This window comes from Gossypium arboreum, chromosome 7, assembly GCF_025698485.1.
Source record: "Gossypium arboreum isolate Shixiya-1 chromosome 7, ASM2569848v2, whole genome shotgun sequence".
Lineage (NCBI taxonomy): Eukaryota > Viridiplantae > Streptophyta > Magnoliopsida > Malvales > Malvaceae > Gossypium > Gossypium arboreum.
This window is the reverse complement of record NC_069076.1, coordinates 101,874,577-101,901,530: the sequence shown is the minus strand read 5'-3', so window position 1 is coordinate 101,901,530 and position 26,954 is coordinate 101,874,577. Positions and strand designations below refer to the sequence as shown.

Below are 26,954 nucleotides of genomic sequence, written 5' to 3'. Positions count from 1 at the left end.
CTAGTAACAGCCACAGATAAGATGGTTCGAATAGTGGCAGGTTTAACAACCGGACTGAACGTTTCTTTGAAGTCAGAACCGAGAACTTGTGAGCAGCCTTTGGCGACAAGACGTGCCTTGCAATGAGCAACAGACCCATCAAGGTTCTTATTGACTTTAAACAACCATTTACAACCAATAATTTTCCGACCAGGAGGAGTAGGAACCAGTTCCCAAGTAGAATTTAGGAACCAGTTCCCAAGTAGAATTTTGAATAAGAGCATCATATTCAGCTTGAGCAGCTTGTCGCTAGTTTTCATGAAAAAATGCCTCTTCAATTGTATAGGGTTCATAGATACACGCTTCAACCGAGAGAACTTTTGGTTTGAAAATCCTGGCCTTTGACCGAGTAGTCATGGGGTGGGCATTGACCCTTCTTGCAGTAGGAGAGATAGACGGTGGCCGAATAGGAGAGGTGCTTGTATCCCCGATTCGAAGCCACTTGGAAGAAGACTAGAGGTACCCGGGATGAGGAATAAACTAGTAGCAAGTGCAAGCAAGTGCAAGAGTTGACTCAGGCAAGACAATAGGAGACTAGCTGGGCCTTGTAGTAACCACAAAAACATAAGTAGGAACAGAGGCGTTAGTCGAGGAAGGGAGAATGCCAAAAGTAGAGAATAAAAACCGATTCTCATCAAATCTAACATGTCTAGACAAAACAATATTTCCCTCCGGTTTTAAACATTGTGTAACACCCCTAGCCCGCAACCGTCATCGGAATAGGGTTACGAGGCATTACCAGACTTATACACTTTTATTTATACAAAACCGAGTTATAAAATTTGCATTCTAAATAAATTCTTTTCAAATTTCACCCTAAAGTCCCTAATATGGGCCTACAAGGCCCAATACATGCTTTAGAAGTGGTTCGGGACTAAACTGGAAACTTTAGAATTTTTTCCTTAGAGATAGGGGTATAAGCCCGTGTGGCCTGAGACATGGCCGTGTGGCCAGCCTGTAAGGATCACATGGCCATGTAGTCAGCCTGTGTGGAATTCTGACTTGCAATTTCTTAAGTATCAGAGGGGCACACGGTCTGAGCACACGCCCATTTGGCTAGGCCGTGTGGTACACTGATTTTTCACCATTTTAAAGCCATTTTCACACAATTTTGACATACAACCGTGCTTAAAACCCGTGTCCTTCACACGACCAATACACACGGTCGTGTCTTTGTCCCGTGTACTATCCTGACTTCACATTTAATGATGCAAGGGACACACGGTCATATCACACACCCGTGGGATTACCGTGTGTCACACACGGCCTAGACACACGGTCGTGTGTCTACCCGTGTGGACGAAAATAGGCCGTTTTAGGCCATTTTTCTCACTCTTTCATCCATTCATGCACTTAAACACAATTACACACTAATAGAATCTAACCAATCAATCATTTCAAGCCAAAACATGTATATTTCATTCTCAAACACAAAACATCACATTCAACTTACTTTGCATACTTAATCGTTCCTACAATTACATTATCAAATCAACCACTATACATGCCATATAAATAAAAAAGTTGTTTAACAAAATCAACCAGATTAAATCAGGATAGTGTGATCCTTAATGTAGATCCGATCCTCCGTTTGTATATAAATCAATCTACAAAACAAATAACATACACAAGCAAACTTATAAAAGCTTAGTAAACTCATAGGCATAAAATATAAATCTTACCGAACATGGTACACAAACATATATTTTTAAGTTAACTAATTCATCCTGTAAATAAAAAATTCATTAATAAGCTCATTTGAATAATTTCCATGTTACTATTCACAATTTAACTCATTTGGGCCAATTTCTCATTCACTTCCATTGACAAATTAGGGAACAATAATGGAATTGAGTGCTTCACAATCACATTGCCATGGTAAAACCATGGACTTGCACATAGTCACATATCACACATCACACATCGAAGCCATAGCCCTGCCATGGTCTTACACGGATCACGTATAATACTGATGCCATATCCCAGATATGGTCTTATACGGAATCACATTATCACATCACACCGACGCCATAGCCCAGCTATGGTCTTATACGGGAACACGTATCACATTGCACCGATGCCATAGCCCAACTATGGTCTTATACGGGCACACATATCACATCTTTTCCGTCAATTCATCTTGGTCATAAAATGAAAGCACTCAAAACCATTGTTCCAACTAATTTGTACTTTTAGTTAAACATTATTTAGTAATTAATACAATTTGATAGTATTCGTCTACAATAAGATACCTTAGCAATCATAATATTTTCATAATAAAATATTAAACTTTGCCATATGAACTTACTTGGGCTAATTTGCAAAAGCCGTAGAAATTCAGGGACTATTCTTACAATTTCTTCTTTCCACGATTCACTTCGTTTTCTTGATCTATAATTATAAAATCATTCCTTCATTAGCATCTATTTCAATTCTATTCTACTTCACAATTTATGCCCTTTAATTTTTAAAATTACACTATTACCCAAACTTTTCAATTTTTACAATTTAGTCCCTGCTCAAATTATTCATCAATTGAGCTAATTCTTCTCAAATAACACTTTATCAAGACATTATAAACTACCTCAAATCCTTTAACACTCAAAATTTCATCACAAAACCCTAATTTCAATAACTTTCACAATTAGATCCTAGAAATTGATTTCTATAAAAATCTCTTCATAAAATCATCATATAATAAAATTAAAACCTAAATTCCATGATAAATCATCATAAACTTTCAGCACTTATTCATGGAAACTTTCAAAATTACCCATGAAATAAAAAACTAATGAATTAAACAAATGGACCTAGTTGTAAAAGTCTCAAAAACACAAAAATTACAAGAAATAATCAAGAATTGAGCTTACATGTAATAAAAATATGAAATACCAGCTTAAAAGAACCCTTCAATGGTGTTTTTGCTGGAGAGGATGAATAAAAATGAAGAAAACTCTAGATTTACTTAATATATCATATTTTATAATTAAATTTTTACCCTATTTTCAATTTTGCCCCTTGTTCACACTTGATTTTTATTTTTCCTACACACTCATGCTGCCAACCCATCTAATTTGGGTTTATTTACATTTTAATTCCTTCTATTATAATCTATTAAGCTATTTAATCATATTTTATAGTTTTGTACTTTATTCAATTCACTCATTTTTCTTCAATTAACTATCAAAATGGTAAAATTTCTTAACGAAACTTTAATACTAACTTATTAACACTCCATAAATATTTTTAAAAATATTTATTCTTGGTTTATAAATTCGAGGTCTCGATACCTCGTTTTTATCTCATTTAATCTATAAATTTCTTTTAATTCATAATTCCACTAATTCAAAAATATTTCTAAAATCACATTTAACTTTTACTGGCTAATATCTAAACTCACATGTCAGATTTAGTGATCTCAAATCACTATTCCGACACTACTGAAATTTGGGCCGTTACACATTGATGCCTTTTATGATGAGCACTATAGCCCAAGAATGTACATGGCTGAGACCTGAAATCCAACTTATGGGAATTAAACAACCACAAATACGAGAAACAACAACATCCAAATACCCGCAAATGAGCATACGAAGGATCTTTGCCATGGAGCACCAAAAACAGAGAATGCCCATTTAGAACAGATGTGGGAAGACGATTAATAAGGTGAACCACACAACACACTGCATATCCCCAAAACTGTATAGGTAGATTTGCTTGGACTAACAATGTAAGACTGACTTCAATAATGTGTCGATGTTTACGGTCGGCCACACCATTTTGTTCAGACGTATGAGGACAAGTAATCCAGTGAATAATTCCATGCAAAGCCAGAACAGATTTGAATGCACAAAATTCGCCTCCCTAGTCGCTCTGGAACTGTTTAATATATCGCCTAAATTGTGTTTTTACCATTTGCTGAAACTGAAAGAAACAACTTACAGCATCAGATTTGTGTTGAATAAGATAGAGCTAGGTGTAGTGAGTGCACATATCAATAAATGACACATAATACTAATAATTTTCAGACACAACAGGAATAGGTCCCTATAAATCGGAGACAACTAAAACAAATGGTTCATTGTATTCAGTAGTAGAGGGAGAAAAATGCAACTTATGAAATTTCCCTTTCTGGCAAGCAACACAAACATCAGAGCTATTAGCTCTATTGAATAAAACTTGACATTTATTTAGAACAGACTTAATCATAGGAGCAGATGGATGGCCAAGTCGTCGGTGCCAAAGAGTAAACACATCAGAATCAGCTGCAGGAGATAGCGGTTTAGGGTCAGATGGAGACGTAGCCATGACCGTACGAACAAACACCATCGGAGAAAACTGGTAGAATCCATCACGAATGTGGCCCCGTAGTAAAGTTTCCCTGGTCTTGATGTTCTTAACAACACAATAGTTTGGGTGAAACTCAAAAAACATGTTATTTTCAGTCGTAAACTGAGAAACAGATAGGAGATTTTTTTGTATAGCTGGCACACAAAGAACGTTAGACAAATGAAGCATTTTAGTCTTTGATGCAAGAATAGAATTACCGATACTTAAAATTTTGGTAGGAGTCCTATTGCCCATAGTAGTGGAGAAATACTTGAATATGGTGTGGACTCGTGCAGGGCAGAGACGTCTCGGCATATGTGATGCGTAGCCCCTGAATCTGGGTACAACAATGTTGTTCCTACAGGAAGAGGAATATAGGAATCATCATCAAAGTTAGTTCCAAAATTGGTAGAATTTATATTAGAGCCCGTAGAATTTGATATATCTGAAGAATGGACGTCGGGAATTCTGGGTAACCCAACACACAGAGGTGCCGACTCAGGACAGACCCGAGCGCGTGAAACACGAGACCCCGAACCATGAGTTACAAACCGTAAAATTTAAACATTATTTGAGATGATCGGAGGCTTAAACCAATTGGGCTGACCACGACCCCCATGTCCATCAGGCGTAGAATCCATGGAAAATGGCCAAGTTACTAATCTGTCAACATGGGCCCAGATGGCCTATACCTCTCAAGGCCAGGCGCAGTAGCATGTCCACTAGGCCTAATATCCACACCATGCCTATGTACAAGCGGCCCAAAAAGAGGGCCAAAAGGGAGGTCACTCCTACGTCCAAATTGCTCCATCGAATGAAATCCCCTATTCTGCACAAATGAAGGCGCCACAGCAGAGACATTCCACCACCCTTTAGGCAGATTTGACGAAAGCAGTGCTCGCACCTCTGGCCCCGAACGGTTGTAATCGCGATGAAAACGGTAATAACACCATTGAGCCGTGTGACCGAACCTACTGCAGATCTGACATTGTAATCGCGATCGGAACACCTATCTTTGACCAGCAACCAGACGTCCACCGCGTGAAGAATCTTCAGTCGCCATCGTGGCTAGAGCACCTTCAACACTATGAACCTGCAACGGCGTATCCAGAATTGCCCGAACCTATTGGCTTTCAAACTCCAAGAGCACGTGGATCAACCGATGAAGCGGGAGAGGATCAGCAGAGAACGAAGTAAGGGTTAAAACAACATCATACTCCTATGGTAAACTGGTTAACACGATCTCAACCTTCTCTATTTTAGAGATTCGAGCTCCGTCTAGTCGAGTGAAGCACAAGTGTTTTGAATATTGGCGATATACTCTTTAATCGACAACGCTCCCTTCTTCAACGAAGAAAGCTCGTGACGGATTCGAGAGAGTTTGGCGCCAGAAACCGCCGCTAACAACAGAGTCGCGATGATCTAAACATCATTTGCGGTTTTCGTATCTGTAAAACTAGCCAAAATCGGTGAAAAATAGTGGAAAGAAGTTAGGAGGTGAGTAACTTATCCTATTTCTCATAAGCCAAGGCAGCCGAATTTGGAGCCAATACACCGTCCGGCGACTGCACGCACCGTGGCAGAAGATGAAGAGTTTCGTCTAGAAACTCAGTGAGATTGTATCCGTCAGTGATCAATCGAATGTGCTGTCTCCATTGCACATAGTTATCGTCCTCAAGTTTGACGGAGTTGTGACGGGGAAAGGACTGTATAAGCTGATTGGTGGTGGTGGAGGCACAATGCGGGACTGTGGCGGAGTCAGAGGAAGCATCGGTGGCCGTAAGAAAGATCTCCAAGAACTAGGCGATTGATACCATGAAAGGAAGTATAAGAAATGAAGATTGAAGAAACTACTGAGAAATGAAAGGTAAACTGAATTGAATTCTATTGAAAATGATTTTCATAAACTACCTCAATTCAATGATTTACCGGAGTATATAACCTTAAACGAGTTAACTGTTATGTTAACCAATTAGTAACAACTTACAGCTAAAATGATAACAGCTAAGATGATAACAACTTAATAGCTAGCTAAAGTATAACAAACTAATTGCCTTCTCTGCTTATACTCTTAACAGTCATTTGAGGAAAACGCTTCCAATTGAAAGCGTGTTTAACTAATGTGGCAAAAAGCACTTTCAGCTAAAAACGTTTTTCTGCCACTACACTAAAAATGCTTCCAGCTGAACTTTTTTTCGTTATTTTGATATTGTTCCATCATTTTTCAAAAACCGATCTAATCCAATAAATATTTTAAAAAACCGGCACTTTTAGTCTTGAAAGTTAACATTGGTTAATTACTTAATTTATCCACGCACTTCATGGCGCGTAGATTGAAAAGATAAAAGTTAAAAAGAAATTAGCATTGTCACTGGCAGGCGGCAAATTTGCATATCTTAAATTCAAAAAGAAGAAAACCCTAATTGGGATGCGATTGTGAAAGGGGGAGAAAGGATGGGTCATAATAATCGGAACAATGAGGAGAAAAGCCATCATCAAGCAGCTGATAATTTGGTGAATTTGTTCACCAAAGCAAACCATGATCTTCTCGTTGTTCAGTACAGGCTCGAGAAGGAGTTTCAACAAATTTATCCTGATAATGTAATCCCCAATTTCCTTAACTTTCATTTCCATATCTCTTGGTTTTGCATTATATGGGGTAACTAATAGAAGACAATAATTCTTTTCTTTATTTTTTTTAAACTCAATTGAAGCTTTATTGAGTTTTGATTGCAGGCGAACCCTATGAAGTTGGTGTCTCGAATGAAGAAGATCCAGGAAGAATTATCGAGCTTGACCGAGCAGTGCCGTGAGCTCTTATCTGCCAAACAGGTTTTATTTTTTTCTTCTAATCTAAGGAATCTCAGAGTTTTGAAGTTGAGAGGTAGGCATTTAACTCGGTTGATTCGATTGTTTACTAATTTTAATAACAAATAACTGAGCAATTAAAACCATCTTAGGCCTTGTTTGATTGACAGAATCAACTGAGAATTAATATTTAGTTTTTACACATCATAATCTAAAAAAAACAATTTGATAGAATTTTTCTATAAAAAGTTGTAGAAAATAATAAGTAGATAAGCTTAAGGTATAATATTTTCAATTAATTAGTTTTATTTTATTTATTTTAATATTTTATTATTCTATAAAATCTTTACTGCTAAAATTTTATTTTTGTTTAGAAAAAGTTGAGATGTTTAAAATCAAGGATAAAAGGTAGAATGTATTCTTTTTATAATTTAAGATATATATTTACTAAATAATCTAATTATATTCATTAATTAATTTTAAGTAATATATCAAACAATTTTATAACTTAAATTCAGTTTTTAAATTTTCAATACTTAAATATTCAGTACTTAATTTTCTGCATGGCTCGAGCTAACTGAATAGGTTGATTAATCGGTTCTAGCTGATTTATGCTCTCCCCTATGAGAACATGTTTATATTGCAAATTGAGCTTTGTTTAATTATTGATTTCATTTTTCAGGATTTGATTGATAAGGCTAGAACAATTCTGGTTGGGAACAGAAATTTACTCCAGCGTATGCAAGCATCAACAGGCACGTCCCTCACCAGTGATTCTGATGATCCGGCACTCACCAATTTCAACCAGGTTTTCCTGCTTTTCAATTCCATTGCTAATGATTAATGCACCTGTTGTTAAGGGTTGCCTATTTTCCAAGTGGTGTCTAAAGTGGTTGCACCACTTGCCAGCAAGCAACCAAGATTAAACTAATGCTTAACATTAAACACCCATGCTTAGATGTTCCATGGGTAGTTTCAATTTTCTTGATAAAGCCTACATGAATTTTATCTTGTTGGTGTGTTAAGCCCTTCATATCTGAATTCTTGCGCACTTGAACCGTAATTGGAAGAAAGTTTTTTCACCACTTCGATATTTTGCATCATGCAGATCATTGATGAGTGGACAGATCAAGTCAGATCAAGAATAGGTATGTTTGTTGCTTTGCTTTACCCAATAATGGCAGACACCATCGGAAATGTTCTTTCATTAGGGAAAAAGGCAGGGTATATAAGAAAATATACGAATATATCATTGGTTCACTTTGTTGGTGCTTTGAAACTGTCCTGAGTGAATACTTGCATTCTCAATTATGACTTCAGCTAAGCGCCCGTTAAGATTTGGCATCCTGCATCCAGATGGTACAGATATACTCGGATCTAAAAGATTCAAATGCAGTGACTTTTTCGCTTATTATAGTATTTTCTGTTGTCCCAATACTTGCTTATAAACATATTTTTGGCAGTTAATCCACCATCAAAGGTCATTAATCTCTGTTCTTAGAATACTTACAGATTAAGATTTCTGGCCAAAGGTTTATTCCCTGTTATAGCTGGAGCTTAAATTTTTATCTGTTGTTAGGAGTTGGTTAAGTTTCCTGAACGTAACCAAATGTGGGAATAATTTTGAGTTGCACTCTTGCTTTGATAAGAAAATGGTTTTGCAGGTGTTCAAGCAATTGATACATCTGCATCAATGGTTTTATTTAAAACACTTTTTACACTGTTGGTTCAGGAGATCAAATGCGGGAATCAGAGCCTGAGGATATCAACAAATTACTTTTCTCAGCCATTGTTCAAAGCAACTGAACAAACTTTGATCTCCAAGGATGATGATGAGTTGGTGTTGAAAGATTGGCACATATATTGTAAGAGACATATGTCAGTTTGTTATGTTTGTAATATGTATGCGTCTTATTCTTTTAAATTAAATAATTAAAGAAATCTTAAAAGAAATAAATGATTAAGTTGGTGATTTAATAAGATTTTTGGATGCAGATTCAATTTTGTGTTTATTTTATATAATTTTGTCACCCACAGCATGAGTGTGACGTAATCAAATAATAATAATTCATATAAAAATTAAAACGGTGTTATTTTTGTATTATGTTTATATTATTTTTCATATCGTAAGTTTAAATGTCAAAAAACCTTCATAATGTAGTAAAAATCACTTAAGCTCTAATTGAAAACTAAAATCGATTGAGCTTTAATTGAAAGTTAGAAATCAATTGAATTTTGAAATATAATTTCTTGTTGAAATTCTTGACAAGTCATTAAGTGATTACATAATAATTGATGTAGCAGTCAATGTGGAGAAATGATGATGTGGTAGTTGATATGGCATTTGACTTCAAAAAATGTTCACGTCAAGGGTTTAATTATTTTACAAGAATTTAATTTATTTTTAATTAATTAAGAAAAATATTAGAATATTATAAAAGTTTAGAGAACTATAAAAATTATAGAAAAACTATAAAATAATTAAATAATACTAAAATTTTATAAAGATTTAGGAAAATTTTGTGACTTTTTTTTCTTTATCGAGAGATTAACTGCTACATGCATTGCATTCAATGCTTGGAAAATAGTTTGGGGCTATGATTCATAATCATTAACCACGTTGAAGCAAACATTTGTTAAGTCATCACCATCGCCATCGCCACCATCCTCTTCTTCATCAATCTATTCTTTTTACACATCATATAATATCTATCATTTCAATTTGCACAAACGACAAAATTTGAGACCTTTCCTCCACCCTTAACAATTGGTTTTTTTTACTGTATAATAGACATAATTCACGTCAAGATAAGAAATAATTGACGTCTCGACGACATGATGCACCATGTCTCCGACGATGCGATGCATGATGTTCTGATGAGTCGAATGCGACGTCACAACGTGGCGACGTACTCTTCATGTAACCGAGTTTCTTCTCCTAGTTAAACTCTATTAAATTTTTTCAGTTTAACTTTGATTATTTTAAAGATATTTTAGTCATATTTTCACATGAAATTTAGCTTATAAATAGGTTCTTTATCAATCCTAAATAATTTAAAATAGCAACAACAAAATTAAGAGAGAGTTTATGAGAATTTTAGAAAAATTTTGTATTTTGAATTCAGAGTTTGTTTATTTCTCTATCTTGTACTCCCCTTTTTATTTTTGACATTTTTAATTAAATTTTCTTTTTTCATAAATTCTTATCCTCTCCGAAAGAATTTTTTAATATAAATATTTATATTCAATTTTCTCGATTTTCCTTCGAATCCGTTTCATAATTTGAATTTGACGCAAGGCTCCCTAATTTTAAATAATATTTCAGCGCCCATAGTTTTTTCTAGTATCATGATATTATTTTTTGTAAAGAAAATGTTAAACCATAGTTTCTAGGTTTTATCCCGACTATGTATAAGATTGGCGAGTGTATGTACACGTACAAAAACATCCGATCAAACATTCTCCTATTTCATTCTCCAAGTACCAATCAACGAAAGTTACTTCTATATTCTTATTTATAGCCCGTCTTGGTTTCTATCTTCTAAAAGTTTCCGCCCTGTTGCTTTGCTTAACATGGAAAATCACCAATACAACATAGCTTCTTCTTCATCTGCAACCCCAACCATGTTCGTTCAGGCAGATGCAAACACCTTCAGAGACTTGGTCCAGAAGCTCACTGGTTTCACCGGCCCCGACACTGACAAGCTCCCCGGAAGGCTCTCCTCAACAGCTCCACGCCGTCCACCTTTCAAGCTCCAAGAACGTAGGCAACATGCCATGAGAAAGCTCGAGATCAAGCTCGGTACTCTCACAACCTGTCCCACCAACTCAACACCTACTCAGTCCTGCTCTCCGGGCCAAGTTTCCCGGCTCGACTCTCCGAGTCCCAGTCCAGTGACTCCATTGTCTTTTGGTACCATATCACTGTCGTCTCCGGTGGTTTCAGTTTGGGAGGAGGAAAAGTCAATTGCAGAGAAGGGATTTTACTTGCACCCATCACCATTAAATACTCCTAGAGGAAGCCAACCACCGGAGCTCTTAGCACTTTTTCCACTTACTTCACATAGGCAAGATAAACGAGAATAGGGTTGCTGAATTGTTCCAAAAAAGGGTAAATTTTGCAAGTAAGAAAATAAAAAAATTCTGGGGTTTTACATTATTTGATGGTTAAAACTTAAAACATAAAAAATCTGTCATTGTTGTTTTTGTGTATTGTTCTTCAAGATAGATATCATGGTTTCTTGAATTTTTTTAATTTGATTTCTTTTATATTATTTATATTTTTTACTATAAATTTAGTAACATTTTTAGTTTAATTTAATAAATTAATATAAAGTATTATCTAAATATTAATTTAGTAAAAAATTTAATAATTGCAATATTTAAATATAAATAGTATTTAAATATTAATTAAGTAAAAATAAACATAAATAATTATAATATTTAATACAAATTAAGCATTTAATTTATTTCATTTTCCTAATTTTGGTGATCAAGATTATCTCAAATTTAAAACTACCTAGTTAAAAGTAAGATGGGGCTTATTTTGAACATATATATTTTATATAAATATCATGATACCCTTATCAACAATTCTGATTTTGCCCTTGACTGGATTTCATTGTAGATGCAATCTAATTGCGACGAGTTAACATACTTTCATCAACAATCAGTTAAGGTACTAGTGCATCTCTAGTGGTTTTTTGGTACTACTAGTTTCGCGGCCATATCGTTTATATCTCTCCCCCATTAAACTTTTAATAGACATAACATGCAATCGTTCAGTCAAAGTCTTTTAATAGAAGAACAAAGGGAACGAGCCATTTCGAATACCATTTTCACTTGGATTATTTATTGGTTTGGTGTTTTTTATTGTTTGTAATTAAATTTCGTTGCTAAGTGAGTTGCGCTGTTATTCTAGTTTATTACCCTCATTTATAAATAGAAATATAGTTTTGACTAGTAATGGAATTACCACTTTTAACATGAATTAATCGAAAATATCAATTAAAGAAATAACTAAAAATTATTTATTTACAAAATAAAGAATATAATATTGTAATTTCAAACAACCTCAATCTTACACTTGCAACTAAACATCATTCATATTTGATATAAATTTACCAAATGTGGTGTTACCCAATATTTGGCAATAATGAAGGAGGTACAATAATTTAAGACTAACTTATGGGCAAATTTTTCCCATTTATAGTTTTAAATTTATAAAATAAGAAATTTGGCAATTTTAACATCATTAATGCAAGGAAATAAGGGTGGTGAAATAGTAGTAGAGTGGCCCATTTAAACATAAAGTTTTCAAGAAACACATAAAATCATGTCTGCCATAATTAATAACAAACAGTATACGTCCTAATTATTTTAAGATGATGGAACATATTGCCTGACTCGACAAAAACAACAGTAACCAACTTCATCACTTTATTTATTTTACCCCCATCCTCTTTCCACTCAACTCTTCTAGATATCTTGGAATTTTCGACCATAGCATATAATAATTTGTGCGGATTGAGTTTTAGTTTAATTGGTATTGATATTATTATTAGTGCAAGAGGATATTAGTTCGAGTGCGTTGAAGCACATTATCCCCTTATTTAAAGGTTAGAGAGAGGTTATTGATAGTTTTACGTATTATATAAAAAATAATGATATAATAATAATTTATAATTAAATTAATGTTAAGAAATAATTTATTTATTTATATTTATATTTATATAATTTTAATAGATTACATAATTCATACTATACAAAATTTAACATAATTGTTTTATATATTATTTTGTATAAATGCTTCATATAATATTTTAGGTATTTTTTCTTTTTTTTTTATGATATTTATATTTGGTTAAATGAATTTTTTTATTATTTTAACTCATTTAAATTTTTTTAACATATTTAGTTTAAATTATTTAGTTGATTCCTTGGGATTAACAAAGAGAAGATATAAAGGAGGAAGTGATGGTGCTGGCGGAGGTCGGTTCACCTTGTTTAGTCGGAGAGTAGAGAAAGAATGGGAGATAGTATAGGTGGTTGTTGGGAAGTAAATTGGGAGAGTGTTGACAAGTGAGCTGGAGAATCGATCCCTTTTTTATCATCTTGGGGGTTATTTATAGGCAAGGTCTTGTGTTGGCTAGCATTAATGTGGCAAACCTAAAATCATGTTATCATTATGGGACACGTGTGACAGATGTTTCCAATGGCATGATGATGCATGTGATGGGATGTATTCTGTCATTCCTCCTTATTTGAGATACAAAGCAATTAAACCCATGTAATGTTTGGTAATAAAAAGGATCATGTTCCTAATAGAAGCCCAAGTGTTTGGAGGAACGGGTGGTGGCTACATTTTGGGGAGCAAGTAGTTAGCCATCTTGAATAATTATCTTCCACATGCTTAGGTGACTGAGCCGGGAAGTAAGACTTTTGGTGACCTCCAGATTTGTAGCAAGTGAAGTATGTTTCTTAAGTAGCTTTCCATTCTACCAATTGTCCCCCATTGGTGGGGGGTATAACAAGCTTTAGTTTGATTAACCTTTGTTACTATTACAACATATAAGAGACCTTAGTTCAAACATATTTAAGCACATACTATCTTGTAATATAAGGGTTAGAGGGCTATGAGTATTAGTAAGAATTGTATAAAAAAACTAAATTTTTTATTTTTGTGAAACTAAAGTATCCTCCATATTCGTTTTACAATCCATTAAAATTCGTCCTTCCAAGATTCATGATATTTTTTTCAAACTCTTTTTAATCTTAAAATTTATAATTTTATCATAGCTTATTAAACAAAATTTCTAATTTCATGTGTCTAACATTATCAACTCTCTCTCTCTCTCTTTTTCAAATGAGTTGGATTAAAAAGTCAAGAAGCACATTACAATATCTGGTAGATTACACGAAACATCCATGATTAATTAATTACTCAAAATCAAAGGGAGAGAGCAGAGGCGTAGCTAGGGGGGCTGATGGGGCCCCGCCCCCCTAAAATGAAAAATTATTATTTAGACCCTTTAAAAATTTTTAAAATTTTAAATTAGTAAATATAAAGTTGCACTTTCCCTCCTAAATTATAAAAATTCGATTTAATTCTTTAAAAATTATAAAGATATAAACTATAAAAAGTTAAAATTTCATTCGGTCTTTTTTAAAAAATTGTTCTGACTTCGCCACTGGGAGAGAGTTAGGGTTATGTAAATATTCTTTGAAATTAGTAGTTTAATTAGAAAAGAAATTTTTATCATTTCCTCCCCTTATGATAAGTCTTTGAAATTTGTTCATATAGTGGATTTGAGCATACTTGGGATTGGCGAGAGCATTTTCTCCACCTCTAGACTTCCTTTATTTTTTCACAAAAAAAATGATAAATTTTCAATGTTAAAATAATTCAACCAACTTCAATAATGTACAGCTTTTATTCATATTTACTCTTCCCGACTCATAAATTAGATAATAATATATTTTAACGTACTTGAATCTATATTCTTCCGTATTAGGAATAATACTTATGCCAATTGAACTAAAACTCAATTAACTCAATAATTAATATATAAGATCGTAAATAAATTTTCTTAAAAGAACATTATATAATATTTTATAGCTTTAGATGGATATTAGAAAATATAAAATGAATACTTTTTAACATTGAAAATTCAAAGAGACACATAAGAAATAAACCTTGTTTTGGGAATCAGTTTTGAATATTTATACCAAGGTTTGACTTATAAAACTTGATCATCCATCATTGATAAAAAAGTAAAAAAAAAAAAAGTCCAAAAAACAGGAAAAGAGAACAGTCTTATGAGTAATACTGGTTTATCTTTTACGTATGTCATAGAAGAAAAACGAAATTTGTAGGAAAGTAGCTTTCGCTTTTACAGAATGGCACCTGATGTGTTGATAGGAGCGTTTTCATTTGCCACCTGGACTCTGTGTCTATTTCATGAAAGTATTTTTCATTTTTTACTCTTAATAGTTAATAATTGATTATAATAATTCATAAATATAATGCTAACAAAAATTCCTAATAATTATTAAAGTATTTGTGTAAATTATAAAAAAATTGATATATTCATTTTTTACTCTTAATAGTTAATAATTGATTATAATAATTCATAAATAATATGTCATTAATAATGTGTCTCTTGGAAAGAAAGATGACAGACCCTGATACCTTCCGTTTTTTTACATGATGTTTCAAGAAGCATATGCACAATCCACTCTTGTGCATAAACCCCACACTAGGCTTGCAATTTAACCTATTTTGAGCTGTTTTCTGGAGCCTGCCTTTCCTATGTTGAATTTGCATATAAAGGAAAAGCTTGATATTAATAGGGTTTAGGCTTGTGACTTGATAAAAAAGTGTCATTTCAATTATCATTTATTAACACTGGAGGTAGAAAACTCTGGTAATTTACCATGGTAGTGTCATATGAATGGTACTATCTCAGTGAAGTACTCGTGCTTGATATTGAATCCAACTTTGCCCAGTCTCTTTCTTGATATATGAGTTCTGTAGAAAGGAGCCGAATTAGTTTCTATATATTATGAAATTACTCATAGGCTGTAATCTGGTAGATTAGGATTTATTCTTTAGTTTCTTAAGAAATAGGATCAGTCATTAACTGATTCCTAATTAATTGCTTTCCTAGTTTGTTAAGATTCCTGAGTTTGTGGGATTGTCCTATTATTTTTCCTAGAATAATGGATTGGAATGCCGGTCATCCTCATATAAGTATTAGGCTGTATTTCCTTCACCAAAATTCTCATGGCATCAGAGATAGGCTCTAAACCCTAATACAACATGGATACACAAACCACCTCCTCCTCGGAAGTCAATTCCAGACCCGAGCAAAATCCCTCAGCCAAAAACTATGAAAACTCCTCAGCCAATATCATCGAAAACTCTCCTCTTCCGATCACTCGTCACAAACTCAATGGCCACAATTTTCTTCAGTGGTCACAATCCGTCCTTATGTTTATTTTTGGTAGAGGCAAGGATGATTATCTCACTGATTTTCCTATTCTGGCGACAATGGATCCCAAGTATCGCATGTGGAATATTGAAAATCATATGGTCATGTCATGGCTAATAATCTCCATGACCACGGAAATTGGAGAAAATTTCTTTCTCTACAAAACAACCAAGGAAATCTGGGATAGAGCAAGAGAAACTTACTCTAGTTCCAAAAATACCTCTGAACTTTTTGAAATTGAAACTCGACTTCATGATCTTCGACAAGGGGAGATGACTATCACTCAATATTTCAACACAATAACCTGGTACTAGCAGCACCTTGATATGTTTGAAATATACCCCTGGAAATGTCCAGATGATGCAACTTTACACAAAAAGATGTTGATCAAAAGAGAACATTCAAATTTCTTGTTGGTCTCAATAAGGATTTGGATGAAGGGGTAGAATCTTGGGCAGCAGGCCTCTGCCTTCCGTCCGAGAGACATTTGTTGAAGTTAGAAGAGAAGAAAGTAGGAAGAAACCGATGATGGCAGAAAATATGAGTTCCCCAGTTGCTGAAGGCTCAGCCTTGTACACACATATCTGAGGATAACAAGCAAAGAATAGGAAGGCCACGGTGTGACCATTGTAAGAAACCTGGTCTGTTCAGAGAAACTTGCTGGAAATTACATGGGAAGCCTGTTGATTGGAGGCCTAACCGAGCACGCTAGGATCGGGACAATCGTGCAAATGTTGCCAACACTTCTGACAACATCAACACTAGCACTGAAATCAATCCATTCACCAGGGAGCAAATTGAGGTGTTGTAGAAATTACTTGGACATATATCACCCACTACCGAACAATGTACTAACATGCTAGTACATCAAGGTACATTTTCCTTTGCTCATATTGCAGCAACCAGAAAATTAAGACCATGGATGGTTGATGCTGGAGCTTCAGATCACATGACCGGAGACATTAATGTCTTTCACAAGTTTAGTCCATATTCAAGCCCCTCTACAGTATGAATAGTAGATGGATCACTCTCAAAAGTGGCAGGAATTGGATCAATCAAATTGACAAAGGACCTCTCATTAGTCCTTTATGTTCCAAAATTAGACGCAATCTGATTTCTATTAGTAAACTCACCCGTGACTTGAACTGTGTGACTAAATCGAGGAAGGTGATTGGCAGTGCTGAAATTTGTGGTCTCTACTTGCTCAAAAGGAACTCTCTTCTACATGGACAAGTTCATTCAAGTTGTGTTTCTGAGTCTATTTCTAACTCTTTCTCTAATTCTGTTTCTGTTTCAAATGAGAATCAAGTCATATTATGGCTCTTCCGCCTTGGTCACCCAATTTTTGTGTACCTTGAAAAATTGCTTCCTCCTTTGTTCATCAATAAAAATTCCAAGTTTTTTCATAGTGAAATATGTCAACTTGCAAAACACACGACATGCTTATCCTAGCATTCAATATAAGCCATCACATCCATTCTCTATAATTCATAGGGACATTTGGGGACCCTCACGAGTGAAAAATATTAATGGGGCTCGTTGGTTCGTATCTTTCATGGACGATCATACTAGAACCACCAGGACATTCCTTATGAAGGAACAATCCGAAACTGGGGAAATCTTCAAGTCTTTTTATTCTATGATTCACACCCAGTTCAAAAGTAAAATTCAGATTCTTAAGACCGATAATAACAGGGAGTATTTTACATCAGCCTTGGGTTTCTATTTCATAACACAAGGAATTATTCTTGTGAGTTCTTGTGTTGACACCTTTCAGCCAAATGGGATAGCCGAGAGAAAAAAAATACACTTACTTGAGGTAGCTAGATCACTAATGTTTACTAATCATGTACCTAAACACTTTTGGGGTGAAATCATCCTTACTGCCAACAATATCATCAATAGAATGATTAGTCAAGTGCTCCAATTCCAGAGACCTCATGAAGTCCTCCTACAGGCCGGCCTTCATGCTGAATCTTTTTCTTCTAATCTTTCACTTAGAGTCTTTGGTTGTTCAACATTTGGTCACATATACCAACAACATTGAACCAAATTTGATCCCAAATCAGTAAAATGCATTTTCCTATGATATTCTTCTAATAAAAAAGGGTACAAGTGTTACTCACATGTTACTCGAAAGATGTACAATTCCATGGATGTCACTTTTTTTGAACACCAATCCTAATTTTCCAAATCTGCAATTCAGAGGGAGAACTCAAGGAATTTTAGCTTCGGGACATTCTTCAAGAGACTCAATCCGTGTATATTTCACCCCAAAGTGTCAATCCGACATCCTTACCCTGTTTCGAGTTCTCAAATATCTCACCTCGTTTGAGTCCTAAAAATCCGAATCTCAGTTCCACATCAGGTCCAAATGACACACCATTCAAGTCTCAGTTGCATGAGTTCACTCAACCTCAACTTGGTGCAAATCATCAGGAACTTTTGTGTCTATTCTAGGAGGGGAAGACCTATTGAAAATCTAGAGAATGCCACTCAAATCAGAGATTGTCAAGAATTTGAACCAGAGCCTCCTGCTTCGGAATTTTACACTGGTATGGATTCTTCAACTCGTGAGCTGCTTGTTCCTTTTGTTGATGATTCTGATTTGCCTATTGCTCAAAGAAAAAATGTCCGAACATGTACAGACCACCCTATTGAGAAATATGTGGCATATGGGAAATTGTTCCATTCAAGAAGCTTTGAAAAATCCAACATGGAAGAAGGCCATTAAGGAAGAAATCAGGGCTTTAGATAGCAATGAAACTTGGACTCTGTAAGAGTTACCTCAAGGGGAGAAGCCAGTGGGTTGCAAGTGACTATTTACAGTTAAGTATAAAGCAGATGGAAGTATTGAGAGGTTTAAAGCCAGGCTGGTGGCAAAGGGCTTTACTTAGTCATATGGAATCGATTATCAAGAAAATTTGCACCTGTTGCCAAGTTAAAACATAGTTCGAGTACTATTGTCACTAGCAGTAAATAAAGATTGGCCTTTGCATCAGCTAGACATCCAAAAAGAGATCTTGAAGAAGACATTTACATGGAAATACCTCCAGGTTTAGAACACTCCTCAAACAGCCATCAAGTGTGCAAGCTGAAGAAGTCATTTTGTATGGGCTAAAACAATCATCTTGTGCCTAGTTTGACAGGTTTGCCAAAACACTAGTCACAAATGGATACAATCAATGCCAGGCAGATCATTCCTTATTTGTGAAATCCTCATCAAAAGGTAGAATTGCTATTCTCATTGTCTACATTGACAATATCATTCTAATTGGAGATGACTTAGAGGAAATTATCAAACTCAAAAGATTACTTGCTACTGAGGAAATTAAAGATCTTGGTGCTCTCAGATATTTCCTAGGCATGGAGATTGCTTGATCTAAGGCAGGGATTGTTATATCCCAAAGAAAGTAGATATTAGATTTGCTAATTGAGACGGACATGCTTGGGTGTAAACTTACAAAGATGCCTATGAACCCCAACCTAAAGTTTAAGGAAAAATGAGGAGAGTGTACCAGTGGATAAAGGACAGTATCAAAGATTAGTGGGCAAGTTGATCTATCTCTCACACACGAGGCCAGACATTGCATTCTCAGTAAATGTTGTTAGCTAGCACATGAATGATTTGCATGAGGAACATTTAGAGGCTGTGAATCTGATTCCAAGATACCTAAAGATGACACCAGGCGACGATTTACTCTTCAAAAAGAGTTAAATCCGTGAGATAGAGGTATCACTGACGCAAGTTGGGCTAGAGAATCGATTGAAAGAAGATCCACAAGTGGTTTCTGCTCCTTTGTTTGGGGCAATCTTGTTACATGGAGAAGCAAAAAGTAGTCAGTGGTGTCAAGAAGTAGTGCAGAGTCAGAATATCGTGGTCTTGCTTTGGGCATTTGCGAAGGAATGTGGATTCAGAGATTTCTAAGGGAATTGAAAGTTGATTTTAAGGACTAGATAAAAATACATAGTGACAGTTAATTTGCAATAAGCACTGCTAAAAATCCAGTACACCACGACAGGACCAAGCATGTGGAAATTGATAGGCATTTCAATTTAGAGAAGGTCAACAATGGAATAGTCCAACTGAGCTACATCCCTTCTCAACTGCAGCTTGCTGACATTCTCGCCAAAGCTTTTCCAAGAATCAGCTTCGATGAATTCAACTCTAAGCTGGGATTGTATAACATATACACCTCAGCTTGAGGGGGAGTGTAGAAAGGAGCCGAATTAGTTTGTATATATTAGGAAATTACTCATAGGCTGTAATCTGGTAGATTAGGATTTATTATTTAGTTTCCTAAGAAATAGGATTAGTCATTAACTGATTCCTAGTGCTTTCCTAGTTTGTTAAGATTCCTAACTTTGTGAGATTGTCCTATTATTTTTTCCTATAATAGTGGACTGAAATGCCAATCATCCTAATATAAGTATTAGGCTGTATTTCCTTGATTAAAAGAAAAATTTTCCTTCACCAAAATTCTCAAGTTCCTTTGTTCAATCAAATGTATCTTCTTGATCAACAGTTGGGGTAAAAATTTGCAAGAGTAACTCGTATCACCTTAGCTTCTATCAAGAACTTTATTTTAAAGCTATAATGAATAACCATTTTTGAGCACTTTCTAGTTTTTTGGCTGAATTGCTTTTGTTTGTTTTGAACAGTTATAACATTGATCAACATGATTATTCTGTTCGTTTGAAAGCTGCAAGGAAGTTTCTGAATGATGGTGATAAGGTGGGGTATTTTTTTATTTTTTATTTTTTTTGGGGGGGGTGTTATAATAGTTATGCTTGAAGTGAAAATATAGGCCTTATTTTGTTTTGGAGTTCAATAGCAGTGAAATGTTTTGATCTATGCTTTCAGGTTAAGGTCATAGTGAACTTGAAAGGTCGAGAAAACGAATTTAGAAATATGGCTATGGAACTCATCAGACGTTTTCAGAATGATGTTGGGGAGGTAATTCATGAAGTATTTCTTTTTCCTCCTTTCATCAATATCAAATATGCTATGTTCAAGGTGGAAAGAGTTATTAAAATCATATAAAGTTCTCAAATTTCCAACGGTGCCATATTGTAAATTGTTTTTAGAAGAAATCATGAATTAAGCAGTATGCGTAGATGACAAATTTAACTTCTTTTCAAGTCGAAATGAGAGTTGTTTTAAGCATTTCCAGGAACGAGGTGACATTAACTAGTATTGTGAGTTAACCAAGGTAATATCTTTCAAGTACTTAGTCTTTTTTTTATAATCACAAGCATTTTATTTTCTTTTTAAAAATGTAATCAAGTAGTTTTCAATACAAAATCATAATTAAATGTTCTTTAGCCAGATTGGATAGTATGTGTTGGCGAATGAAACGGAAAAATGATCTCTGAACAGAATAATTAGCAACTCACCTGCTTATGGTGTTTGAGTCTTAACTTCCAATGGTGTTCGTTCCCTTCATCCATTTTATGCTGTTCAATGCATTTGTTTGGGTTTCACTTCCATTACCTGAAAGCTGCTCTTTACATCCTAAACTCTGTCCTGATCTGCAGCTTGCAACTGAGGAAAGCAAGAACTTCAAAGACAGGAATATATTCATAGTTTTGGTTCCAAATAAGGCTGTTTTACAAAAAGCTCAACAAGATCCCGGAAAGAAAAAAGATAAACCGACCAAAAATGAAGTCTCAGCTGGTGTCTGAATATGGAATCTCAAAGAGCTCTCTTTTGGTGGCATAACAATCAGGCAGTGAGATTAAGTTCTTCTACCATGGGGTGGCCACGTCCTTGAAAGTCTTTGTATAATGTATAGTATATTAGTCTGTCACAATTTGTATTGAATATTGGTTTTACTTAATAACAGAAGCAACCTTTTCTTTATCAAATACTTGCAACATTTATAGGACCAGATTTGAATTTTCCTTTTGCCTTCCTCTTTGTTCCATGAATGTGATTTGGTTGATATATAGACCAATCCCGAAGGTTAGTTCTCTTAGGCGGTCCTTGGGACTTGATGTATTGCTCATTTCTGGTGTATGGTAGAGGACTACTTGTCGAAGCAGACACATCTTGGTTAATAGTAATCAGATGTGAGAGGTAAAATTGAGATCTCTCAAGAAAAAAAAAAAAAGAATCTGGTCCAATGTTGCATTGGTGTTAAAATCTGATGTGCACCGTTTGAGGGGGTTAGTGTTGCTTTTAAAGTTTTCAGAAAGCAGGCTGTCTAGAAGATGGAGAGATTTCAACAAATCCACCTAATGATTTGAGCTTTAGCGTTGGTTTTAAGTTCTTCCATACCAAGCATACTGTCTGTCTCTCTTCATTTTTTTTTTGTCACCATTTTCAACTACCAAATAAAGCAATGGGGTTATGCTTTTGGTTGTATTGTTTCGCTATCCGATTTTTTTTCCTTGTATTGTAATCCTCTTTCCACCTGCAGGAAATGCAGCTGCCTGCTGGACGTCTGCTAACAGCTTCTCTTCATGATGGATAGAGTACTATTAGACTAAGCATACTAATACTCTATGATACCTAAATTCGATATAATGCTGGTATAATGTATTGAATATGGGATATTTAATTTATTTTCTTTTAAATTTACTACCTCTTTAAGTTGGCATTGGATAAAAGTTTTAGTAATTCAAACCCAAATTCCAACTATTTTTGCAGAATCAAATAAAATTTTACGTTATCTACCTTAATGCCAATAAAGTATGTTTCGTGTCAAAGACAATATTGGACAACAAATATTTTCCTTCATGATCCAAGTAGGCACATTCTTATGTTTGACTTCGTTACCTTGAAATATATCTTATTGGAAAATTTATAATTTTATTCAAACAAAGCAATTAAATAGTACTATATATCATGAATCTCTATCCCTGGCTACTTTTAACATAAAATCCAAAATTTTGTGCTATTGGGAAATTTGTTTCAAATGTCACTAGAATTTTGATAAGGTCTAACTATCAATTTCATCCCTCTATGAAAATTAAGAATATAGTTCCTCTATTTAATTCATCATAATTTAGTTTTTGTATTATATTAAAATTAAAATGTTAGTCTAATTCTTGCTAAATATATAAACTTGAAGGGTTATTTTTTGTCAGTTTATTGCATATAAATTGTTTAGCTATTGATATTTACTAATTTGTATATATAAAATACTAAGCTATCGAATTTTAGGTTAGCGATTTAATTTAAGGTTCAATAGTATTATCTAATTGGACTATCTTGTGAGTTATAAAATTCAAAATTAGACCATTTTAACCATTATAATTTATTATGTTAGGGTGAGAAAAAATTGATCATAATAAATTTAATGAAAAGAAATTAATTATTCTAGACTCAATTAATAACCACAATTTGAAAAATTATATAAGTTTTAGTATGAAATATATTTTCGTGATTCAAAAAAATATTTTCTTTTATAAATATGTTTATATAATATACATATTAATAAATACTTTATTCATATTTTTATTATTTTAATTTTAAATATGACATATTTCATTCAAAATTCATGCTTGGTTGGTCTAGAGAGAATATGAGATTTATTTATTTGGAAAACATATTTGGTGACGTGATATTATTTGTTCACTGTATATATACCTTGCTACATCTATTGTCTTCGATTGATTAATTTTCAGGTTGAAAATTTTGAGGTTATAAGTTGAAATGTATAATTATTGTGTGTAAGTTTGATGGAGATGTGTTGTATTTTAATTTGTTAGTTAGAATATAGTTAATTATTTGTGAGATTATTATAAGTGAAGAAAAGAAAAAGAAAAACATCCATAAGGTTTGAAGAAAGCCATGGGGAAATTGAATACACAAAAGAAGCATGGTTGGTTATGGAAGTAAAGTTAAGAAAAAAGGAAAAAGAGGGGAAAAGAAGAAGATGAAAAGAAAAGAGATAGAGAAAGGAAGGTCGTTGAAGGTTGAAAACTTGTATAAGCCGGCAGTGAGGGGCAATGGTAGGTGGAAAAGAAAAACAGAGGAAAGCTTAACTTCAAGGTAATGGCGACACTGCAACCAACGACACCATCTCTAATGTGGACACTTTACGTAAGAGAGTCACAGTGTTGAGCTCCCAAATCTCATATTTCTTGTCATTCATAAAGCAATACTCCATTGTTTGAGTCCTCCTTGCTAATTCACTTCCACAATGGAAGCCAGCGCCGGACTCGTCGCGGGCTCTCACAACCGCAATGAACTTGTTGTCATTCATGGCCATGAAGAGGTAAATAATACATAGAAAGAGGAAGAGAAGAAGATATAGTTTCTTGTTTTTACTTGAGTGACAAATTTGTTTTGTGTGTGCCTACAGCCTAAGCCTTTGAAGAATCTGGATGGTCAAGTTTGTGAGATTTGTGGTGATGAGATCGGGGTGACAGTAGATGGAGATCTATTTGTGGCCTGCAATGAGTGTGGTTTTCCGTTTGTAGGCCTTGCTACGAGTACGAAAGGAGGAAGGCACTCAACAGTGTCCTCAGTGTAAAACTAGATACAAGCGTCTCAAAGGAAGTCCTAGAGTGGAAGGGGATGAAGATGAAGAGGATGTGGATGATATCGAACACGAATTTAACATCGATGATGAACAGAACAAGCATAGGAATGTGGTGGAATCCATTCTTCATGGGAAGATGAGCTATGGAAGAGGCCCTGAAGATGATGAAACTCCTCAAATTCCTCCTGTTATAACTGGTGTCCGATCTAGACCGGTCGGAAACACTTCTTTCCTTGCCTTATGTGAAAATCCTTATGTGAAAATCCTTCCATGATAATATCTTTCCTTTCTATTCTCTTGTTGCAGGTGAGTGGGGAATTCCCAATAGCAGGTGCTCTTGCTTATGGCGAGCATATGTCAAATTCTTCTCTTCATAAACGAGTGCACCCATATCCCATGTCTGAAACTGGTATGCATGTTATGTATTCATGTAACACATTGGACTAAAACGTACTTGTGGATTAATTCTAATAATAAAGATTATTGAATAGTATTATTATTAAATATTTTATTAAAATAGTAGTTAATAATAAAGATTATTAACAATTTTAAAAAATATATAAATATTGTTTTTTATTTAATAAAAATAATTTTATAAAATATTCAAGAGAATGTCGAGTGTCTCAAAAATATAACCTTTGTAAAATTTTATACTAAGTACATGATGTTGTAAATTAACTTTCCCAACAATGAAATTCCCATGATTCAGGTTTAATGGCATTTTATTTCAATTATAATGATTTGGGTCGGCTTGAAATCTAACTTTTCCTCAAGCCTATATAAGTTTTTTGCATCCAAATAGTGCGACTTCTGTAATGGCTCAGTATTTGTTTGGCACTGGACAAAACTTGCAAACAGAAGGAGCAGCAAGATGGGATGATAAGAAAGAGGGAGGATGGAAAGAGAGGATGGATGATTGGAAAATGCAGCAAGGGAATCTCGGTCCCGAAGCTGATGATGCGTATGACGACATGTCCATGTAAGTAGTGCTCGGCATGGGAGAATTTTGTTAATTTATTTCATTTTTCTTAATTTTAGTGATCAAGATTATCTCAAATTTAAAACTACCTAGTTAAAAGTAAGATAGGCTTATTTTGAACATATATATTTTATATAAATATCATGATACCCATATCAACAATTCTGATTTTGCCCTTGACGATGCAATCTAATTGCGACGAGTTAACATACTTTCATCAACAATCAGTTAAGGTACTAGTGCATCTCTAGTGGTTTTTTGGTACTACTAGTTCCGCGGCCATATCGTTTATATCTCTCCCCCCATTAAACTTTTAATAGACATAACATGCAATCGTTCAGTCAAAGTCTTTTAATAGAAGAACAAAGGGAACGAGCCATTTCGAATACCATTTTCACTTGGATTATTTATTGGTTTGGTGTTTTTTATTGTTTGTAATTAAATTTCGTTGCTAAGTGAGTTGCGCTGTTATTCTAGTTTATTACCCTCATTTATAAATAGAAATATAGTTTTGACTAGTAATGGAATTACCATTTTTAACATGAATTAATCGAAAATATCAATTAAAGAATTAACTAAAAAATTATTTATTTCCAAAATAAAGAATATAATATTGTAATTTCAAACAACCTCAATCTTACACTTGCAACTAAACATCATTCATATTTGATATAAATTTACCAAATGTGGTGTTACCCAATATTTGGCAATAATGAAGGAGGTACAACTTATGGGCAAATTTTTTTCCCATTTATAGTTTTAAATTTATAAAATAAGAAATTTGGCAATTTTAACATCATTAATGCAAGAAAATAAGGGTGGTGAAATAGTATAAGGGTGGCCCATTTAAACATAAAGTTTTCAAGAAACACATAAAATCATGTCTGCCATAATTAATAACAAACAGTATACGTCCTAATTATTTTAAGATGATGGAACATATTGCCTGACTCGACAAAAACAACAGTAACCAACTTCATCACTTTATTTATTTTACCCCCATCCTCTTTCCACTCAACCCTTCTAGATATCTTGGAATTTTCGACCATAGCATATAATAATTTGTGCGGATTGAGTTTTAGTTTAATTGGTATCGATATTATTATTAGTGCAAGAGGATATTAGTTCGAGTGCGTTGAAGCACATTATCTCCCTATTTAAAGGTTAGAGAGAGGTTATTGATAGTTTTACGTATTATACCAAAAATAATAGATATGATAATAACTTATAATTAAATTAATGTTAAGAAATAATTTATTTATTTATATTTATATTTATATAATTTTAATAGATTACATAATTCATCCTATACAA

General features: G+C 34.1%; 4 protein-coding genes across 4 annotated transcripts; all 4 read left to right on the top strand.

Moving 5' to 3' along the window:
• The first annotated feature begins 6,711 nt into the window (after nt 1-6,711).
• Nucleotides 6,712-9,156, top strand: LOC108481547 (uncharacterized). Its single transcript, XM_017784667.2, has 5 exons — nt 6,712-6,969; nt 7,105-7,200; nt 7,859-7,984; nt 8,285-8,324; nt 8,909-9,156. The coding sequence occupies exons 1-5, from the start codon at nt 6,823-6,825 to the stop codon at nt 8,980-8,982; spliced, it is 483 nt and encodes a 160-aa protein (XP_017640156.1). The 5' UTR covers nt 6,712-6,822; the 3' UTR covers nt 8,983-9,156.
• Nucleotides 9,157-10,503: 1,347 nt separating this feature from the next.
• On the top strand, nt 10,504-11,422 carry LOC108487271 (VQ motif-containing protein 31-like). Its single transcript, XM_017791572.2, has one exon. The coding sequence runs from the start codon at nt 10,750-10,752 to the stop codon at nt 11,260-11,262; it is 513 nt and encodes a 170-aa protein (XP_017647061.1). The 5' UTR covers nt 10,504-10,749; the 3' UTR covers nt 11,263-11,422.
• Nucleotides 11,423-20,659: 9,237 nt separating this feature from the next.
• On the top strand, nt 20,660-22,037 carry LOC108471429 (translation initiation factor IF3-4, chloroplastic-like). Its single transcript, XM_053031097.1, has 4 exons — nt 20,660-20,700; nt 20,832-20,904; nt 21,034-21,126; nt 21,708-22,037. Exons 1-4 carry the CDS (start codon nt 20,675-20,677, stop codon nt 21,852-21,854), a joined length of 339 nt encoding a protein of 112 aa, XP_052887057.1. The 5' UTR covers nt 20,660-20,674; the 3' UTR covers nt 21,855-22,037.
• Nucleotides 22,038-23,691: 1,654 nt separating this feature from the next.
• On the top strand, nt 23,692-25,802 carry LOC108480723 (cellulose synthase A catalytic subunit 9 [UDP-forming]-like). Its single transcript, XM_053031074.1, has 4 exons — nt 23,692-24,394; nt 24,482-24,875; nt 24,968-25,070; nt 25,520-25,802. The coding sequence occupies exons 2-4, from the start codon at nt 24,798-24,800 to the stop codon at nt 25,642-25,644; spliced, it is 306 nt and encodes a 101-aa protein (XP_052887034.1). The 5' UTR covers nt 23,692-24,394; nt 24,482-24,797; the 3' UTR covers nt 25,645-25,802.
• Nucleotides 25,803-26,954: the final 1,152 nt, after the last annotated feature.

What these genes read in the sequence shown, in the direction of transcription:
- LOC108481547 (XM_017784667.2), top strand. Translation starts at nt 6,823, where the DNA reads ATGGGTCATAATAATCGGAACAATGAGGAGAAAAGCCATCATCAAGCA. An exon ending in AGCTCTTATCTGCCAAACAG is followed by an intron (nt 7,201 to 7,858) that starts GTTTTATTTTTT and finishes TTCATTTTTCAG; the next exon opens with GATTTGATTGATAAGGCTAG. An exon ending in CACTCACCAATTTCAACCAG is followed by an intron (nt 7,985 to 8,284) that starts GTTTTCCTGCTT and finishes TGCATCATGCAG; the next exon opens with ATCATTGATGAGTGGACAGA.
- LOC108487271 (XM_017791572.2), top strand. Translation starts at nt 10,750, where the DNA reads ATGGAAAATCACCAATACAACATAGCTTCTTCTTCATCTGCAACCCCA.
- LOC108471429 (XM_053031097.1), top strand. Translation starts at nt 20,675, where the DNA reads ATGTATCTTCTTGATCAACAGTTGGG. An exon ending in TTCTGAATGATGGTGATAAG is followed by an intron (nt 20,905 to 21,033) that starts GTGGGGTATTTT and finishes CTATGCTTTCAG; the next exon opens with GTTAAGGTCATAGTGAACTT. An exon ending in TTCAGAATGATGTTGGGGAG is followed by an intron (nt 21,127 to 21,707) that starts GTAATTCATGAA and finishes CCTGATCTGCAG; the next exon opens with CTTGCAACTGAGGAAAGCAA.
- LOC108480723 (XM_053031074.1), top strand. Translation starts at nt 24,798, where the DNA reads ATGAGCTATGGAAGAGGCCCTGAAGATGATGAAACTCCTCAAATTCCT. An exon ending in CTGGTGTCCGATCTAGACCG is followed by an intron (nt 24,876 to 24,967) that starts GTCGGAAACACT and finishes CTCTTGTTGCAG; the next exon opens with GTGAGTGGGGAATTCCCAAT. An exon ending in ATATCCCATGTCTGAAACTG is followed by an intron (nt 25,071 to 25,519) that starts GTATGCATGTTA and finishes ACTTGCAAACAG; the next exon opens with AAGGAGCAGCAAGATGGGAT.